This window comes from Drosophila erecta, unplaced genomic scaffold (assembly GCF_003286155.1).
Source record: "Drosophila erecta strain 14021-0224.00,06,07 unplaced genomic scaffold, DereRS2 tig00000000-arrow-pilon, whole genome shotgun sequence".
NCBI lineage: Eukaryota > Metazoa > Arthropoda > Insecta > Diptera > Drosophilidae > Drosophila > Drosophila erecta.
The window spans coordinates 15740139-15758970 of NW_020825194.1; the positions used below are offsets into that span (position 1 = coordinate 15740139).

Genomic DNA, 18832 nt, shown 5'->3' on the forward strand with positions numbered 1-18832 from the left:
AAAAGAAGCTTTATATATGGGACTCAGGTTATGCGAGACGAGATCTTCGCGAGCATCTCATTCGGCAATCTGACGTCGAAGAGCTCGGACATCCGAGATGGGAACGCTGTATGCGGGATATAGTTTGCTTCTAGAGCTCTTGTTCATTTCGGCGTCATCGTTCGTATCTTTCAAACAATTGTAGCTTTCACTACAACCATTCTGACCATAGATATGCACAGAATGCTCCTTGGAACGGAGTGGCTCCATCGTATCTATCGATTGACGTCTACGGAAACTGCCAAGCCCACGATCGGCCACTGATTGGAAAATGTGTGAGGTACGTGGACTGCATCAGTGCCATGCAGGCAGTTCCCCGGGTGACACCACTGCTCTGTCCGTCATCGTGGCCGAATCAGCTGGTTTGCTGTCCACACGGTGGATACTTGATGCCGCCGCCCAGCATCTCGAAGAGCGAACAAGGTGCGTATGGCGAGTATGGCTTGCTATTGTTTGGGTATCCAGAGTCTATATCTTTTGCCAGCCTGTGCCAATGCGTATCCAAGAGTTCCTCATAAGCGCCGTCGACGCCGTCGGAATACAAACCCTGAAACCCTGGATCAAGTGGAACTAGTTGAGCCAATTATACAAAAGCGCAATCAGAGCCAGAACTTGCTGGTGGGTGGCAGACTCACTCAGGAGAACGAGCATCCCTACATGGTGAGTGGAAAATAATGAGAAAATAGCTCAATAGTTAGCCACTCAAAGCGAAAGAAAGAAAAATATGATACTATTTACTTTATATCAAGTTATCAATCAAGTTATACAAGTACCCTATTGAACTTATTTATTTTTTGGAAAACAAATTCGCAATCGAGTATTGTAAGCCATTTGTACAAAGCTTTTGGTAGTCTAACATATTCGATTTGATTACAGTGCGCCCTCGGTTGGCCGTCCCGCACGAACAGATGGATTCATGAGCACGGCTCCAGCAAGCGCAGATACATGTTCAACTGTGGCTGCGTTATGATTGCGCCTCGGTTCGCCATAACGGCAGCCCACTGTGCCAGCGTCGGTGGGTAAGCAAAAAATGAAAAGAAAAATACGATAGAGCGCACACTCAAAATGCTAATGGGTTAAAAACATCACCAATTCGTACAGGGAACCCCCGTCAGTGGCGTTGATTGGTGGCGTTGAGCTGAACAGCGGGCGCGGGCAATTGATAGAAATCAAGCGGATCACCACGCATCCGCACTTCGATGAGGAGACCCTAAGCAATGACCTGGCGGTGGTCAAGCTGGCCAGGAGATCCCACATGCCAGTGGCCTGCCTATGGAACCAGGAATCCTTGCCCGAGAGACCGCTCACTGCCCTCGGCTATGGGCAAACCAAGTTCGGTTAGTGCCACTTGCATCTTCTTTTTGGATTCATCGTATATTTTATTCATTTATTATATATTATACAAGCTGGCCCGCACTCCAAGTATCTGCTGCAGATAATGCTTTACCACCTGAATTTTCAACAATGCCAGCGGTACTTGCAAAGCTATGACAAACTGGCCAATGGACTGGGATCGGGACAAATGTGCGCGGGAGACTACTCCGGCAATATGGACACCTGCCAGGTGAGCAAACCATTAGGTTATTCTAGTTTCTTTCTTTGAAAATTAGTTTTAGAAATATAAGTTTTAATGAACTGGTTACCTGTGATCTCCTTTGATCAGGGCGATTCTGGAGGACCCCTGCTGCTCCACCAACAGATGCGCCACCACCACCATCCGATTCCCTATGCGGTGGGAATAACGTCCTTTGGAGGAGCCTGTGCATCCGGACAACCTGGAGTCTATGTTCGAATATCCCACTACATACCGTGGATAGAGCAACAAGTATGGCCTTGATTCTTCTAAGAAAGTATATGGGTTCCATGGAATTCCAACATTTTAAATACTCATTCATAAATTATTACATTGAAAGCACATGTTGAAAAAGTGAAAAAAATTGAATATTTTATAAAGCATATATAGTAAATAAAATAAAATGAAGCTAGTGCTGCTTGAAGGCAATCTTCTCAATCCAATCCAGGTAGCTATATAGCCTGGTGTAAACTCCTGGCGCATTGGGAGCCGCACAGAATTTTCCGAACGAGGTGATGCCCACCACGAAGGCCACGCAGTTGTATTCCGGCAGCAGGGCATGAATGGGACCGCCGGAGTCACCCTGGCAGGTGTCCCTGCCGCCTGGCAAGTATCCCGCACAGAACTGCCCCTCGATGATGCCCCTTGGCAGACGTCGCTCCTTGCGATAGATCTGTTTGCAGGTCATCTGAGGGACTATGTCCAGGTCCACCTGGCGCAGGACATTCGACTTTGCGCCCAGGAACTCGGTGCGTCCCCAACCGGCGGCCACCACAGTGGGTATTTGGAGCTCAGGCAGTTGCCACAGGCATGCGGGACGCACTTGCTCCGACAACCTGGCCCTTCTGGTCAACTTAAGCAAGGCAATATCGTGGTAATATGCCGAGGATCTGTACTTCGGATGCAGCACAATGATGAGGATCTTAATATCCTGCTGGGCCGAGCTGGTCTCGTTCAACTGGCGGGCACCCAAGCGAACCATGTCCGGCGGTTTGCTGATGGAGCAGAGAATACGGATATAGTTGTGTCTTCGAGGATCCTGTAACTTACCTACCCGAGGTGGCACAGTGGGCAGCGGTCAGGACATACAGCTCGCTAACCAGGGCACCTCCACAGCCCCACTTTATGTCCAGGTCCTTGGAGCCACTGCCCTGCGTCCATCCCAAGGCAGCCATGTGCGGGAAGAGTCCGTGCCGAGTGGGGGTGCCACCAACTATTAGGGGAACGCTGGGCACGCACTGCTTCCCGGAGAATATGCGTCCGGTGTCCGCCAAGTGGAGCCTTCTGGCGGCGGAATTGTACTCCTGGCACTCTGAAAAGGATTATGAAGAGCATCTTTAGGATAAAAAATTATAAAGATTGTGCAGTGTACTTACTGGTGGCACTTATTCGCTGGGCCAGCACATGCTTGTCCGCCAATGGACAACAGATGACTGGGACATTGTTGCGATGGGTGCAGATGTCGATGCGGGTGCCATGCACCCGATACTCGCGGATGACGTGAAGGCACTGATAGGCCAGGATGCAGTACCCACTCCGGCCATCGAAGCTCCGCCGGCAGAAGGCACCCTCGTGCAGTCCATCCGAAATCGGCGTCCTGGCCTCGACATCGTCGCCGAACTTTAAATAGCTTTCCTCATCCTCGGCGTCCTGGATGTCTTCCTCCTCACCATTGGTGGTCACCTGATGCTCTTTCCAAACTTCGGGAATTGTGTACTTGGTGGTCTGGTAGTTGATTATTCCAAGGGCATCGAGAGCTGTGGGATTAATAAATATGAGCACCAGTAATATATACATATGTAGGATACCACTTACCCTCAAGATTTGGAGACTGCAGGATTAAAAGCAAGCATGTCAATTGAAGATGCACGATTAGAGACCAAAGCACTATCATTCTATTTATAAGTTCTGGGGTTTCATTATTTATTTTCTCGCACACATTCCAAAGAAAAGCTGTCATAATATAGAAAATCGGTACTTTTAATAAGAACGGTGAAGTCATAATACTTTAATGCTTTGTATATCTTTTCCGAATTAATAATAAATATTTTGTAAGAAACGGACCCCTATTAATGTGGCTTACTTTTATGAAGGGTAAGAAACTTTTAAGTAGGCAAGAATACTTTTATTAGAAGACAGGGCCCAGAGAAAACTAATTAGCTTCAATATACGAGCCACCACTGTATCCAAAACAAACCCTTGGTTGTCTTGGTGAATTTTTTGTTTAATGTATTTTTATTAATTAATGCGGGCGGGCGCTCAATTATAAATTCGGCTGAATTTCAATAAAACCTATTGCCAGCGCCGCTGCTTTTCGATTCGCTTAGTGTGGATTGGAAGATCCCAGTCGGATTAAATTGGTCAATCGAGCAAGACCTATTCAGATGCCGGATTGGAAGAGACCTTTGGGTTGCATCGCACTCTGTGTGCTGCTGTGCGGACTCCGGGTGAGCGGGCAGTGGGAGTTTCCCGTCCGGTATCCGGAACCGAATCCAGTGCCGGAGCCAAGCAGGTGGGGCTTCAACGACTATAATAGCTACGGTTACAACGGTCAGTGGGCGCCGGACTACTTTAATAACTACGGCTATTATAGACCGCCACCTCCACCACGTCCGCCGCCATGTGGAAGACCACCGCCTGGACCGCCGCGCCCGGGGCCGCCTCCTCATGGTCCTCCACACGGTTGCCACGGAGGTCCAGGAGGTCCAGGAGGTCCAGGAGGTCCAGGAGGTCCTCCTCCACCTCCGCCGCCACATCGCCATTGGGCTAATGCCCCCAGGCATTGGCATCCACGTAGTCCGCCACCAAATCATCATCGCAACTTCCACAACATCTTCCTAAGCATCGAAAGCAAAGTGGATGAGGAGAACTACAACAAAACCGCGGAGATGGAGGATTTGCACGACGACTTCAATGGACGATCCATTGTGGCACCTGGACAGTACCCGCACATGGTGAGTACTAATTAAATGTGCAATTAAAGGTGCAGCCCAGACAAAAATCGTAGATCGACGAAAGCCAAGCAATAAATAAATAAAACCACACGAAACCGGAATGGGGAAACGCCTAAGTACCGCCGTTCACAACACAAACACGACTAAATAGCCGAACCCAAAACCAAATCGAAGCCCCCATATCATATACATATGTTAACAGTTATTGAGTCCGACTAATCCGCTCTTTCCCGATCTTAGGCCGCTCTGGGATTCCGGAACGAGAACCACGAGATCGACTACAAATGTGGGGGAAGCCTCATCAGCGAAAACTTCGTGCTCACTGCTGCCCATTGCTTAACTACTCATGGGTGAGCTTTTTATGGATAAGAACTTATTGAGTTTGTTCTTCGTAATTGAGTGAATTCCGAATTTAAGAGAGATAATAGCTGCTCAACCTTTAAGAGATCTTATGATACACTTAGAAAAATACCAAATAACCTTCATACCTTCAAACCTTCATAATAAGGATTACTTTTATTTTAACAAGCAAAAATATTTCATCAAAATAATAATTAATTAGAATTGATAATATAACAAGTAATTCTCTATAGAACCTCTCCCGACGTCGTGAAAATCGGAGACATTAAACTCAAGGAGTGGGAGGACAACGTGGCACCCCAAATACGACGTGTTTCCCAGATTTATCTGCATCCACTTTACAATGAGAGTCTCAACTACCATGACATCGGGCTCATCCAGCTGAATCGGCCGGTGGAATACACCTGGTTTGTGAAGCCCGTTCGCCTGTGGCCCAAAAACGACATCCCCTACGGCAAGCTGCACACCATGGGCTATGGATCAACGGGATTCGCCCAGCCGCAGACGAACATCCTCACGGAACTGGATCTTTCGGTGGTGCCCATCGAGCAGTGCAACTCCAGTTTGCCCGCCGATGAAGGTGCTCCCCAGGGTTTGCTCACAAGTCAGATTTGTGCCCATGACTATGAGAGAAATCGCGATACTTGCCAGGTGAGAAGCACAAGTTTGATGCTTAAAAAGTTTAAGTACACGAGTATATTATAATTTTATAGGGCGATTCTGGAGGACCGCTTCAACTGAACCTGGAGCGGCGGCGTCGAAGGCACAGAAGTCGAAAACATTACCGCTACTACCTTGTGGGCATCACTTCCTATGGAGCCTATTGTCGCAGTGAACTCCCAGGTAACTCACCTTTGAAATGTAAAATGGAAAATACTTTTACAAATTCACTTATCTCATAGGTGTTTATACGCGCGTTTCATCCTATATCGATTGGATAGCATCTATAGTGTGGCCTAATTATTATAGCGAATTTACTAATCAATAGAAAACTGTCTGTAAAATGTTACAATTGAAAGTTAAAACAAGATACAATTCTATAGTCGAGTTCCCCGACTATCAGATACCCGTTACTCAGCTAGTGGAAGTGCAAACGAGAAATTTTAACATTTTCTGGAATATCGGTAAAAATTGGGAATAAAGGAATAAAATTTAAAAAAAACTTTAAATTTTTTTAAAAGTTTGGGCGTAAGAGTTTTGTGCGATTTGTGAGCGTTAGAGTGGGCGGGGCAACATTTGCGTGGCAAAAACTATAAAGACATAGTGCATGTCTCCGAAAGCTGCATGCTTAATCTCAAAATTCTAGCTTTTGTAGTTCCTGAGATCGAGGCGTTCATACTGACAGACGGACATGGCCAGTTCGACTCAGCTATTGATCCTGATCAAGAATATACACATATATACCTTATTTGGTCGGAAACGCTTCCTTCTGCCTGTTACATACTTTTAATCGAATCTCTACGAGTAACGAGTATAAAAATGTATACTCAAATTTAAAATAAAGCACAGCAAAAAAGTACTTTGTTTAGAAATTTTTCGTGTTGTTGGATGAAATGCAATTGTTACTAGGCACCGCAATGTACGGTAAATGTTTATTTAATCAATAATTTTGACTTGAGATGCAAATAAATTAATAATGGTCGTGAAGAGCAAAAAGAAGCGCAATAGCAAGGATTCTACATCCAGCAACGCAGGAAGTGGTGAAGGCGAGGAGAAGAAGAAGAAAGAGGGCGGCAAGAAGAAAGGGGGCGTGGGAAAGTCCATTGGTTGCGACATTTTCAATGACGCCGCCATGGAAAACGCCTACTATGTGTGCCACAATGTTCAGGTAAGTTAATATTTAGTATGAGTTATTAAAAAATAATCAAGAAAATATATTTTATTTTAGGACGTACTTAAGTCAAGGGGATTTGCTTGGCCAGATGGCCAAAAGAAGAAAAAGAAGGGAAAGCGCTAGAGTGCGAAATATAATTTGAATTATTTTTAGAAATATTCCTCCAATTAAGTTTAAAGTAATAACTAATGAAATCGAAGGCGTACTTCCCCTTGGCCTGGAAAAACGAGAGCAACGTGCTCATATTTATTTTTATGAATCCAAAACGAGACATCATCGATCAAAACCAAACAATTCCAAAAACGCAGCCTGCCCAAAGTAAAATGTCAGTGGCTAACGCTTCTAGAGCAAACACACTTTTCGATTTCGGCGTGTGAAAAATATAGGAATCCAAAATTGTATTTATTTCGTAGAACTCGCCAAATCGGCACCATATAAATAGCTGCAACAATCGGGCTTTTTTCAGTTCAAATTCAGCATTAGTAGTCGCAGCATCGGAAATTGTGGATAATCAGTACACGGAGATTCGTACCCTGGAAAAATGGTGAAAACTCCGGCCATCGGTATCGACTTGGGCACCACCTACTCCTGCGTGGGAGTTTGGCAGAACAGCAAGGTGGAGATCATTGCCAATGACCAGGGAAACCGCACCACGCCCTCCTATGTGGCATTCAACGACACGGAGCGCCTGATTGGCGATCCGGCCAAGAACCAGGTGAGTCTGGGTCTCCATCACGATTGTCCAAATACGCGGATTTCAGTGTAAGAACCGAGGAATTTGGGTGGGATACAAACTTATATGGATAAATAAATAATCTTTGTGATGCATTCAATTGAAAAGGTATCTCAATTTTTTAGGACTTTCAAGCATGAGAACCACAGTTAAATAAACGTCAGTTTATCCAAAAACGTTATTAAAGAGAAAATCATGCATTTCTTTCCGTGAAAGTAGATTGATATTAATAAAATTCTTTAAAAAATGAATTCGAAGCCTTTACAATTTGTTAAAGATTTTGATGTATTATATATAACATTGCCATCATTTCCCAGGTGGCCATGAACGCCAAGAACACGGTATTCGATGCCAAGCGATTAATTGGGCGCAAATTCGACGACAAGAAAATCCAGGAGGACCTAAAGCTCTGGCCCTTCAAGGTCATCAACGAGAAGGGCAAGCCCAAGATCGAGGTGGAGTTCAAGGGTGAACGGAAGCGATTTGCGCCCGAGGAGATCAGTTCGATGGTGCTGACCAAGATGCGCGAGATCGCCGAGGTCTATTTGGGTGGCAAGGTGAAGGACGCGGTGGTCACAGTGCCGGCCTATTTCAATGATAGCCAGCGGCAGGCGACCAAGGATGCGGGCTCCATTGCTGGACTGAATGTGCTGAGGATCATCAATGAGCCCACTGCGGCAGCTCTGGCCTACGGCCTGGATAAGAACCTCAAGGGGGAGCGCAATGTTCTGATTTTTGACCTCGGTGGCGGCACTTTCGATGTCTCCATCCTGACCATCGATGAGGGTTCCCTGTTCGAGGTGAAGGCCACGGCCGGCGACACCCATTTGGGCGGCGAGGACTTCGACAACCGGCTGGTCAATCATTTTGCGGAGGAATTCAAGCGGAAGCACAAGTCGGACATCAAGGGAAATGCCAGGGCCTTGCGACGCCTGAGAACGGCTTGTGAACGGGCCAAGCGGACGTTGTCCTCCAGCACGGAGGCATCCTTGGAGATTGATGCCCTGCACGAGGGCATTGACTTTTACTCGAAGATTTCGCGGGCCCGGTTCGAGGAGCTGAACATGGACCTCTTCCGATCCACCATGCAACCGGTGGACCGGGCACTGAGCGATGCCAAGATGGACAAGAAGGCCATTCACGATGTGGTTCTGGTGGGCGGCTCCACGCGCATTCCCAAGATTCAGAAGCTCCTGCAAGATCTGTTCGGTGGCAAGCAGTTGAATCTCTCCATCAATCCCGACGAGGCGGTGGCATATGGTGCCGCCGTACAGGCTGCCATCCTCACCGGCGTGGGCAGCTCACAGATCCAGGATCTTCTCCTCGTGGACGTGGCTCCCCTTTCGCTGGGCATCGAGACCGCTGGCGGCGTGATGACCAAGTTGGTGGAGCGCAACGCACGCATTCCCTGCAAGCAGCAGCAGATCTTCACCACCTACAGTGACAATCAGAATGCGGTGACCATTCAGGTGTACGAGGGCGAGCGGGCCATGACCAAGGACAACAATCTGCTGGGCACCTTTAACCTCACCGGCATTCCGCCGGCGCCTCGCGGAGTTCCCCAGATCGAGGTGGCCTTCGATCTGAATGCAGATGGCATCCTGAATGTGAATGCAAAGGACAGCAGCACCGGGAGGAGCGAAAAGATCACCATTACCAACGACAAGGGCAGACTTTCCAAAGCGGAGATCGATCGCATGCTCTCGGAGGCGGAGAAGTACAAGGTGGAAGATGATCGTCAGCGTGAGCGGGTTCTGTCCAAGAACAACCTCGAGGGATACATCTACGCATGTCGCCAGGCAGTCGACGATGCTCCATCCGGCGTCCTTTCCGCGTCCGAATGCTCCAAGGTGCGTGACAAGTGCTCCTCCGAGGCATCCTGGCTGGACAAGAACTCGCTGGCCGAGAAGGAGGAGTTCGAGAGTCATCTGAACGAATGCCAGCGCATCTGCAGTCCCATAATGTCGAAACTCCATGCCGGCAACAAGGGCAAGCCATCGATGGGCAAGGGTACCCATCCCACTGTGGAGGAGGTGGATAGTCAGTAATTTTCCAAAATAAAGTATACTTTCCTTTTCGTGTTCCAATTGCAATTTCTCATCCATTGTATTGAGCAAATCCTGTCTAACTAGAGGTACTAGCGTCCTTTCCTGCTGCTTCATTTGGGCAACTGATTTTCCGGGTAATAAAAGTTATGCTTTTTTAGACAAAAAAGCGCAAAGAAAACAGCAAACGAAACGCTCGACTGCAATGAATTGATTAAATGTTTTGCGTGCCATTTGAATACACGTTTCCAATTTGCATATTAACCCTTTGATCCCATGGGCTAGCTTTGAACAGCCGGTGGGGTTCTCTGGATGGGTTCCGATCAGTATCAACCGAATATCGCCGCGTAATGGTCGCGCCGAGCAAACTCCTGGAGCCGCCTCTGAATCGGATGCACTGCGCCATCCTGCACAGCCTGCCGGGCCAGAGTTGCACGAAGGCCCTGTTGTGGAATCTCTACCGCAACCATGTGTCCAGTGCCAAGTACTATTCACCCTTGTTGCTGGTCTGGTAGTAAATTGTTATTAGATAATAAGCTCGCAGTGAAATATATGAACCTTTAAATATGGGTCATTTAAACTATATAAAACATATATATTTTTAATGCATTTTCTTACAGTTGCCATTGCTAATGAATTGGCGAAAGATGTCTAAAAACATGCTGCTTTCTGTGGTCAAGAACTATGTTCAATCCGTCAGTTTTGCGGCCTGGATAAATGCCATTACCTTTTACTTGATATGCGTGGGAAGGCGTCTTAATGGTCGATTCGTATTCATATTCATACCATATCTGCCTTGCTGGATTGCCTCGCAGCTGAGTTGGTTGATGCCTCCTCAGGTTCTTCACTTCTTCGTGACTGGCACAACACCAGCAGTAAGTATTCCCATTTTCCTCAACGAATATTATACAATCGAACGCTTTTTCAGGCATTAGAAAGCCTAATGAGATATTTCCACTTCGGACTAGTACATTCACCCATGGCTCAAACTCTTATATTTATGATATGCTCAGTGATAGTCTTGCACTATCAGCAGACTCGGAAGTATTCTGGCTTCTGGTTCATCCGACCAGCTTCTTTGCCCGACGATAACAAGGACTGGACGATCTTGGGGCAAGTGCAGCAGGGTCTCAGGGAGTTGAGGTCATACCTGGGCATTGGACTGGCAATGGATCTACTCAATCCCTTGATGAGGCGAAACATAAAGCTCTTGCGCCCAAAGATGACAAGTTTCCTGGCGGGCTATATAGGCTTGTTCAAGGTGAGTCGTTGCAAAGTACAAATCTACATATATTCTTCCTAGCTAACGTTCCACCTTACTTTGTAGGTGGTCCAAATACTTTCGTTGAAAAGATTGAATGCAAATCAAGCCAACGCACTGGCTTCCTTTATAAGTGGGGCTTCGTTTGCCCTCGTACCAAATCGCCTGTCTTTCATGTGTTTCGCTTTTGTAACGGCCATCCAGGTCATTTGGAGCCAAGTGTGCGATACTAAAGATGAGAAGGCTCCGCTTTTTCCGCTTTCTGCCATGCGAAAGATTCCCTGGGCAAGACTGCTGATACCCTGTAGTTTGCCGTACCTGGTGCACATTTTCTTTTACCACCAAAGGCTGCTAAATGAGGTAGCTCGGAGTTTCATAGACTGCACATGTGATAAGAAGTTAGTATACCTTATAAATACCTTAAAAATAACGAAAATATATTCTCTTCTATAAATTTATTTGCAGTGGTCAACGATTGTTGGATCTCATCGGTCTTCCCAATGTAAACGCGATACTTAAAGCAGTGGATAGAACACCTAAAACATCCTTTTGGTTTTAACTTGCTAGCAAAATATATTGATATAAATATATAAAAATCGTAAACATTTTCAGAATATGTTATCATCAAATCATTTGCCTTACATAAGGCGCTTTAAACGACGCGCATAAATTATTGTTAGCATATCATAAACGTGTTTTGATTGTGGCAAGCATATCAGCTAATGACTACAGACGATAGAGATTTCTCCTATTTGGGAATGGCGATGTCTACAAAATAATAATATATACTTTTGAAAGAATGAGTTTATTAAATCTTTACAATAGTCATATGTAGATTACGCATCAGTAGCCAGCCAAATGTCGGAGGTGCAATCACCGCCAGGATAACGCATTTCGTGGGGCAAACTGGGACCATAGGGTTCATTGGCGAAGTCCACCAAGAAGCCTTCATCGAGGGACATTCCTCCATTCACAGTGTCCACATTAATCAGGACAATATGACCGCCTTGTGAAACCATTTTTGGATAGAACTAAAATGATATATACACTACATATGCTAAGAACCATACCTATATGCTAAGAATATTCCGTGTTAAGGACTCACCTGCTTATCCCATGGGGAATACAGAGATGACGAGACGTACAAGCGCTTGCCATCCAGGGATAGCTGCATCATTTGGGGACCTCCTTCCAAGCGTCGTCCGTTCACGTAGCGAGCCGGAGGTCTCTCCTGAAAATGAAGTAATTGCCTGGTAGAAGTACGAGTATTATAGCCATACCGCAAGTGTGTACCTTCAGTTCCTTATCTTCCTTAACAATCACATTTGGCAAATCACTGCATATGGCACCGCCAAGGAAAAGCTGGCCAGTCAGCTTAGGATTCTCGGGATCGGTTATGTCATATTGCCGCAGATCGCCATGTCGCCAGCAGTTGACATACAGAAATCGGTCGTCCAGGGAGATGATGATGTCCGAAATCATGCCACCCATATGTTCAGCTACTCCACTGCCGGTATCGACTAGTTTTCCGGGTATGTCTATTACCTTCTTTGCCTCGAACTCATCGGAGTCTGACTTCTTCGCGAAGTAGAACACCTTGGCATTGAGGGCACACCCCACGAATCCTTCGGCCTTTTTGGGATTGTGCAGGAATCGAATCTCGAGGGGAGTTATGCCGTCCGATCCCAGGTCGATGGTTTGGTAGAGAGTCTGCGTGGACCACTTGTAGAAGTTGAGACGACAGCCGTACTGAGACATATCCTCCAGGTCACCATTCTTCCAGCCTCTATAAATGGCATAAAAATGATTTCTATATTGTAAGTATTTAGTGCTTATATTTTTACCAACCGTCGCCATTTATTGGGGGCTCCCCATTCCGATGAAACCATCACATCGAAATACGGCTGATACCAGAAATCGTATCCGCACAATGCCTTCTTGTCGCCCTTGGTCCAAGTACCGATGCAATTGAACTCCTTATCGAAGAGAATAAAGTCTCCCTTGGCATATCCCTCTGCATCGCCCATCACGGATATCATGATGTTCCCATTGGCCAAACAGTGTGTGGTATGTGGAGCCGTCACATTGTGACTCTTCAACACATCGCCGTCAATGGTCTTGATAATCTCTGGCTTTCGGGGATCCGTAACCACATCGAGTATATATATAAAGTCGGAATTCAGGGACGGCAATACCAGTCTATCTCTTTTTGGCACCGTCTTGGAGCTCTCATCGACGTAATAACAACTGGAGCAAGCGTTCCAGCCAGAATGATGCAGTTCATCACCCTTACGATTCGTGAATGTACGGTGCACTATCTAAAAATTATATTAATAATGTTGTAAAAAAGGTTACAATCTGTAACACAATGATGTATGTACGTATTAGAACTATGTTACCAATTATCAGGTCGATTCTTAAGTATTATTCAAAATATATCCACACTTATTCCAAAATGATTGCGAATAGAAAAGTTACTGATTAAAATCCAATTGAGCTAATTATAATGTACATAATGGAATTTATTCATCAAGCAGTGTTGATACTTGATCAAGAATTGCTTTATTTACCTGACAGTAGGTGGGGCTCTCGGGATCCACGTCGACTGTGGCCAGATAATCGCCGTGGGGCTCATCCAAGTTGGGCTGGACGGCGACCGTGTAGAGGAGCTTCTCGCGGGTACCACTCCTCATGGCGTCCAGTGGGGTTGCGTAACCCGGTCCTCGGCAACAGGCTTAAGAAAAACAAATTAATTACAAAAATGGCTCGGGATTGTCTTTATCAAAGATTCAAGGCATGTGTTTGCAGTACAAAGTATGCGTATACGAGTTTTTTTTTTTCTTACTTTTATCGGACATTACTTTGCGGTTGTTGTCGGTCGAGGAACAGCGGCAAACTGAATATCAAACGATGTCGAGGGGCATCTTTATATATTGCGGCTCTCTGAGAGACACCTTTTCTCTTATAAGCTCTTAAAGCGTTTACTAAAGAGAACCGGTTCGGCCGGCTTTCTTATAACTAATACAAGTAAGGTCAAACACCGAAAAACAACGCCCCCAGAGATAATGATTCAAAATTTCTTAAAAATTAAAAATTAAAATTAAGCTCTCTTTCATTTCCCACATTAATTTTCCTTTGATTAATTATTTTTAATTTTAATTAGTATAGAAAAATACAAAAAAAGTGAGCAATTTCAGTTCTCTAATAAAATAAATAAAATACAGTAAGATATAGGTAAATATCTTAGCAAACAAATATAGCTGTCATTTAATAGTAATGAGTAAGTAATTGTGGTGATAAAGGCACTGATTACAAAAGCTATTTTCAAATTTTTTCAGCTTAACCGCAATTTGAAGCGTCCCAGGGCTGCAAAATAAAACGATATCGATTTTTCTTGGCAAGCGAGAGAGATGCGAAAACCCAACACATATCGGTATTCAGTATTTTTTCTGGTTTATGTACAAATGGAATGAATGGTATGAAAAGTTTTTTTTCTGAGCCAGATGGTATTAGTTCTTGATTGTTGCGCGGTCACACTGATTGCCAGGAAACATTTTAGCGCGTTAAAAAGTCACCGAAAAAGCAATTGTTATCCTCGTGGCGGCTGACTAGTCCACCGTTGAAGAGCTATATCGAATCAAGGATAACCTGATCCTGGACAGACATGTCGCATCACTACGTGGTGACGGCGCAGAAGCCGACGGCGGTTGTTGCCTGTTTAACAGGTAAGAACAAGAGTGAGGAATAGAGGGGCACCCTATGCGGTCTCCCCGGCGAAAACAGAAAGCAAGCATGTTTGCCGGTCGCCGGATTACACAAGCCAGTGCAATTAGTATGTTTGCCTAACACCGGCTTGTCTTTTATGCTCCTCAGGTAACTTCACCTCGCCCACGGATCTCAATCTGATCATTGCCCGGAACAACCAGGTGGAAATCGATCTGGTCACGCCGGAGGGACTGCGTCCCCTGAAAGAGATCAACATCAATGGCACCATTGCCGTGATGCGCCACTTCCGACCGCCCGACAGCAACAAGGACTTGCTCTTCATACTGACGCGTCGCTACAACGTTATGATTCTCGAGGCCCGCATGGTAAACGACGCCATCACAGTGGTGACCAAGGCCAACGGCAATGTTTCCGACTCGGTGGGCGTTCCCTCGGAAGGAGGAGTTATTGCTGCCATCGATCCTAAGGCGAGGGTCATCGGAATGTGCCTTTACCAGGGGCTGTTCACCATCATTCCGTTGGATAAGGATGCTAGCGAGCTGAAAGCCACAAATTTGAGGTAATTTCGGATATTTCAATAGTAGTTTTAGAGTAGTTTAGTGTGAATAAATAAGATATAATAATATATAAGATTTGAAATGTTTTGGACCTCAATATGATTGAGAATGAAGACAATGTATATGTAAAAAAAACTGGAAACCCGTGAAAGAAACAATCTGTCGAAACTAGTAATTTATAGTTTATAAATTTATAATTTAGTTGATCGCCGTAAGTAGCTAACGTATTCCTTCTTCCTTTAGAATGGATGAGCTGAACGTGTACGATGTGGAGTTTTTGCACGGCTGCATGAATCCCACAGTTATCGTGATCCACAAAGACAATGATGGCAGACACGTAAAGTCGCACGAGATTAATCTGCGGGAGAAGGAGTTCATGAAAATCGCGTGGAAGCAGGACAACGTGGAAACAGAGGCCACCATGCTGATCCCAGTGCCATCGCCCATCGGTGGTGTGATCGTCATCGGCCGGGAATCGATTGTGTATCACGACGGGAGCAACTATCACGCTGTCGCGCCGCTTACTTTCCGCCAAAGCACCATTAACTGTTATGCCCGTGTGAGTAGCAATGGATTGCGCTATCTGCTGGGCAACATGGATGGTCAACTGTATATGCTGTTCCTTGGCACCGCTGAAACGAGCAAGGGAGTGACTGTTAAAGACATCAAAGTGGAGCAATTAGGCGAAATTTCTATACCAGAGTGCATTACATACCTGGACAATGGTTTCCTCTATATTGGAGCTCGTCATGGAGACTCGCAGTTGGTGCGCTTGAACTCGGAGGCCATCGACGGGTCCTATGTCGTGCCCGTAGAGAATTTCACCAATCTAGCTCCGATTCTGGACATTGCTGTGGTGGATCTGGATCGCCAGGGACAGGGCCAAATCATCACATGCTCGGGAAGCTTTAAGGATGGATCTCTACGCATAATTCGCATAGGCATTGGCATTCAGGAGCATGCCTGCATCGATCTCCCCGGCATTAAGGGCATGTGGTCTCTAAAGGTGGGAGTCGATGAGAGTCCGTATGAGAACACTTTGGTACTGGCCTTCGTGGGACACACAAGGATCCTCACCCTCTCCGGCGAAGAGGTGGAAGAGACCGAGATTCCCGGATTTGCCAGCGATCTGCAGACGTTCTTATGTTCAAATGTGGATTATGACCAGGTGGGTTGACTGACAAATTCTATTATCTAGAATCATTTGAATTAATTCTTTACTTAATACTTCAGTTGATTCAAGTTACTTCGGACAGCGTTCGCTTGGTTAGTAGTGCCACTAAAGCTCTCGTGGCCGAATGGCGTCCTACTGGTGATCGTTCCATCGGTGTTGTGTCCTGCAACACTACCCAGATTGTGGTTGCCTCTGCATGCGACTTATTCTACATAGTTATTGAAGATGGAACCCTTCGCGAACAGTCTCGCAGGACGTTGGAATATGAGGTAGCCTGCTTGGACATCACTCCTTTGGATGAGACTCAAAAGAAGTCGGATATGGTGGCCGTTGGCTTATGGACAGATATATCTGCTGTGATCATGTCGCTGCCGGATCTTGAGACCATTTACACCGAAAAACTAAGCGGAGGTGAGCGATTAAGCAGAACCTCTTGGTTCAGCAGATATAACTTCAAATCAATCTATATATATATATTTGCAGAAATCATTCCCCGCTCCATTCTGATGACCACCTTCGAGGGAATACATTATCTGCTTTGCGCTTTGGGTGACGGTTCCATGTATTACTTTATTATGGACCAAACCACTGGGCAACTGACGGATAAGAAAAAAGTTACTCTCGGTACACAACCAACCACCCTGCGTACCTTCCGATCCTTGTCTACCACTAATGTGTTTGCCTGCTCTGATCGTCCTACGGTGATTTACTCGTCGAACCACAAGTTGGTGTTCTCCAATGTAAATCTGAAGGAGGTCAACCACATGTGCTCCTTAAATGCTCAGGCCTATCCCGATAGTTTGGCGCTGGCCAACAAGAACGCAGTTATTTTGGGCACTATTGATGAGATTCAGAAGCTGCATATTCGAACAGTACCTCTGGGTGAGGGACCGCGAAGGATTGCTTACCAAGAGGCGTCGCAGACTTTTGCTGTGTCCACTCTACGTATTGATGTCCATGGTAGAGGTGGAGCTAAGCCACTGCGCAACAGTGCCTCTACACAGGCTCAAAACATAACGTGTAGTTCGAATTTCTTACCCAAACCGGGTGGTGGTAATTCCACGGCTGCAAATGCAGAAGTTGGCCAAGAGATTGATGTACACAATCTACTGGTCATCGATCAAAACACGTTCGAGGTGCTGCACGCCCACCAATTCGTGTCCCCCGAAACTATATCTTCGCTAATGTCCGCCAAACTGGGCGATGATCCCAACACGTACTATGTGGTAGCCACATCATTGGTAATTCCAGAAGAACCGGAACCGAAGGTGGGAAGGATTATCATCTTCCACTACCACGAAAACAAGCTCACCCAAGTGGCCGAGACCAAGGTGGATGGAACTTGCTATGCCCTGGTTGAGTTCAATGGCAAAGTCCTGGCAGGAATCGGTAGTTTTGTCCGTCTATACGAGTGGACCAATGAGAAGGAGTTGCGCATGGAGTGCAACATTCAAAATATGATTGCTGCTTTGTATCTGAAGGCAAAGGGCGACTTTATATTGGTCGGAGATCTAATGCGTTCCATCACGCTGCTGCAGCACAAGCAGATGGAGGGAATCTTTGTGGAGATCGCCCGCGACTGCGAACCCAAGTGGATGCGAGCAGTGGAGATCCTCGACGATGATACGTTCCTAGGCTCCGAGACAAATGGAAATCTGTTCGTATGCCAGAAGGACAGGTAAGTAAAATAAACTTTTGGAAGTCACGGCACAAATTCATTTTAAATATTTTAAGTGCTGCTACAACCGATGAGGAGCGTCAGCTGCTACCAGAGCTTGCGCGTTTCCATTTGGGCGACACTGTGAACGTTTTCCGTCACGGATCTCTGGTGATGCAGAACGTCGGGGAGCGAACTACGCCGATCAATGGATGTGTTCTATACGGAACATGCAACGGAGCCATCGGCATTGTAACCCAGATACCGCAGGACTTCTACGACTTCCTGCATGGCCTGGAGGAGCGGCTGAAGAAAATTATCAAGTCGGTGGGCAAGATTGAGCATACGTACTACCGCAATTTCCAAATCAACACCAAAGTGGAGCCCAGCGAGGGATTCATCGATGGAGATCTAATTGAGAGCTTTTTGGACTTGGGTCGCGAGAAGATGCGCGATGCCGTTCAGGGATTGGAGGTGAGCGTAATTGCATTAGGCTTCTAAGAGCTTGTTATAATGGTCTTACATTTGCTTTCCAGTTGACACTGAATGGCGAACGAAAGAGTGCGGATGTGGAAGATGTCATAAAGATTGTCGAGGACCTAACACGCATGCATTGAGGCCTTCCGGTTATTTGTATATAAGTATTGGAGAAGGAACTGTCTCACCGTGGACTATTTTATTGTACATGAAACTTTGATACCATGTATCCCGCTTATCCTCGTAAATATCCACTCGAACCCATCCGCGGTAGATGCTGCTAACACTGTCGGATAACAAGATGTTTCTCGAGTTCCTCGTTTGTGTGTTTGCTCGTAACAAAAATTGACAATGTAGCAAACAAAAAACTGTTTTAAGTGCGCCTCATGCGCTCTTTCAAAGCTGCGCCAGTCACGCATTAATTTAATAAAAAATTAAAAGG

The 18832-nt window shown here is 46.0% G+C and overlaps 8 protein-coding genes across 12 annotated transcripts; 6 read left to right on the top strand and 2 right to left on the bottom strand.

Annotated features, from left to right (window-relative positions):
* The first annotated feature begins 45 nt into the window (after nt 1–45).
* On the top strand, nt 46–2007 carry LOC6553737 (serine protease snake). Its single transcript, XM_001980287.3, has 7 exons — nt 46–159; nt 212–462; nt 524–699; nt 916–1058; nt 1141–1376; nt 1446–1603; nt 1703–2007. Exons 1-7 carry the CDS (start codon nt 98–100, stop codon nt 1874–1876), a joined length of 1200 nt encoding a protein of 399 aa, XP_001980323.1. The 5' UTR covers nt 46–97; the 3' UTR covers nt 1877–2007.
* On the bottom strand, nt 1990–4714 carry LOC6553736 (serine protease snake). 3 transcript variants are annotated; one of them, XM_026976279.1, is made up of 5 exons: nt 4687–4714; nt 3428–3565; nt 2989–3369; nt 2663–2924; nt 1990–2607 (listed from the first exon to the last, which is right to left on the bottom strand). In XM_026976279.1, the coding sequence occupies exons 2-5, from the start codon at nt 3504–3506 to the stop codon at nt 2022–2024; spliced, it is 1308 nt and encodes a 435-aa protein (XP_026832080.1). In that variant the 5' UTR covers nt 3507–3565; nt 4687–4714; the 3' UTR covers nt 1990–2021. The 3 variants fall into 3 exon arrangements, with proteins under 3 accessions (XP_026832080.1, XP_001980322.1, XP_026832081.1); XM_001980286.3 differs by having other exon boundaries at nt 4663–4711; XM_026976280.1 differs by lacking the exon at nt 4687–4714 and adding an exon at nt 3696–3790.
* On the top strand, nt 3845–5979 carry LOC6553735 (serine protease snake). 2 transcript variants are annotated; one of them, XM_026976278.1, is made up of 6 exons: nt 3845–4124; nt 4206–4566; nt 4807–4916; nt 5160–5577; nt 5640–5769; nt 5829–5979. In XM_026976278.1, exons 1-6 carry the CDS (start codon nt 3997–3999, stop codon nt 5912–5914), a joined length of 1233 nt encoding a protein of 410 aa, XP_026832079.1. In that variant the 5' UTR covers nt 3845–3996; the 3' UTR covers nt 5915–5979. The 2 variants fall into 2 exon arrangements, with proteins under 2 accessions (XP_026832079.1, XP_001980321.2); XM_001980285.3 differs by having other exon boundaries at nt 3845–4566.
* A 537-nt stretch (nt 5980–6516) lies between these two features.
* Nucleotides 6517–6887, top strand: LOC113563764 (small lysine-rich protein 1). Its single transcript, XM_026976281.1, has 2 exons — nt 6517–6754; nt 6815–6887. Exons 1-2 carry the CDS (start codon nt 6563–6565, stop codon nt 6881–6883), a joined length of 261 nt encoding a protein of 86 aa, XP_026832082.1. The 5' UTR covers nt 6517–6562; the 3' UTR covers nt 6884–6887.
* A 12-nt stretch (nt 6888–6899) lies between these two features.
* On the top strand, nt 6900–9580 carry LOC6553734 (heat shock 70 kDa protein cognate 2). The gene is made up of 2 exons (XM_001980284.3): nt 6900–7475; nt 7811–9580. The coding sequence occupies exons 1-2, from the start codon at nt 7302–7304 to the stop codon at nt 9539–9541; spliced, it is 1905 nt and encodes a 634-aa protein (XP_001980320.1). The 5' UTR covers nt 6900–7301; the 3' UTR covers nt 9542–9580.
* Nucleotides 9581–9864: 284 nt separating this feature from the next.
* LOC6553733 lies at nt 9865–11483 on the top strand. The gene is made up of 5 exons (XM_026976283.1): nt 9865–10044; nt 10159–10413; nt 10467–10799; nt 10866–11197; nt 11265–11483. The coding sequence occupies exons 1-5, from the start codon at nt 9889–9891 to the stop codon at nt 11356–11358; spliced, it is 1170 nt and encodes a 389-aa protein (XP_026832084.1). The 5' UTR covers nt 9865–9888; the 3' UTR covers nt 11359–11483.
* A 102-nt stretch (nt 11484–11585) lies between these two features.
* On the bottom strand, nt 11586–13698 carry LOC6553635 (methanethiol oxidase). Of its 2 annotated transcripts, none has more exons than XM_026976282.1 (6): nt 13661–13698; nt 13370–13533; nt 12648–13117; nt 12093–12585; nt 11905–12030; nt 11586–11830 (listed from the first exon to the last, which is right to left on the bottom strand). In XM_026976282.1, exons 2-6 carry the CDS (start codon nt 13490–13492, stop codon nt 11636–11638), a joined length of 1407 nt encoding a protein of 468 aa, XP_026832083.1. In that variant the 5' UTR covers nt 13493–13533; nt 13661–13698; the 3' UTR covers nt 11586–11635. The 2 variants fall into 2 exon arrangements, with proteins under 2 accessions (XP_026832083.1, XP_001980318.1); XM_001980282.2 differs by having other exon boundaries at nt 13645–13698.
* Nucleotides 13699–14300: 602 nt separating this feature from the next.
* On the top strand, nt 14301–18832 carry LOC6553634 (DNA damage-binding protein 1). The gene is made up of 7 exons (XM_001980281.3): nt 14301–14524; nt 14673–15084; nt 15326–16250; nt 16316–16667; nt 16740–17934; nt 17991–18387; nt 18450–18832. The coding sequence occupies exons 1-7, from the start codon at nt 14464–14466 to the stop codon at nt 18528–18530; spliced, it is 3423 nt and encodes a 1140-aa protein (XP_001980317.1). The 5' UTR covers nt 14301–14463; the 3' UTR covers nt 18531–18832.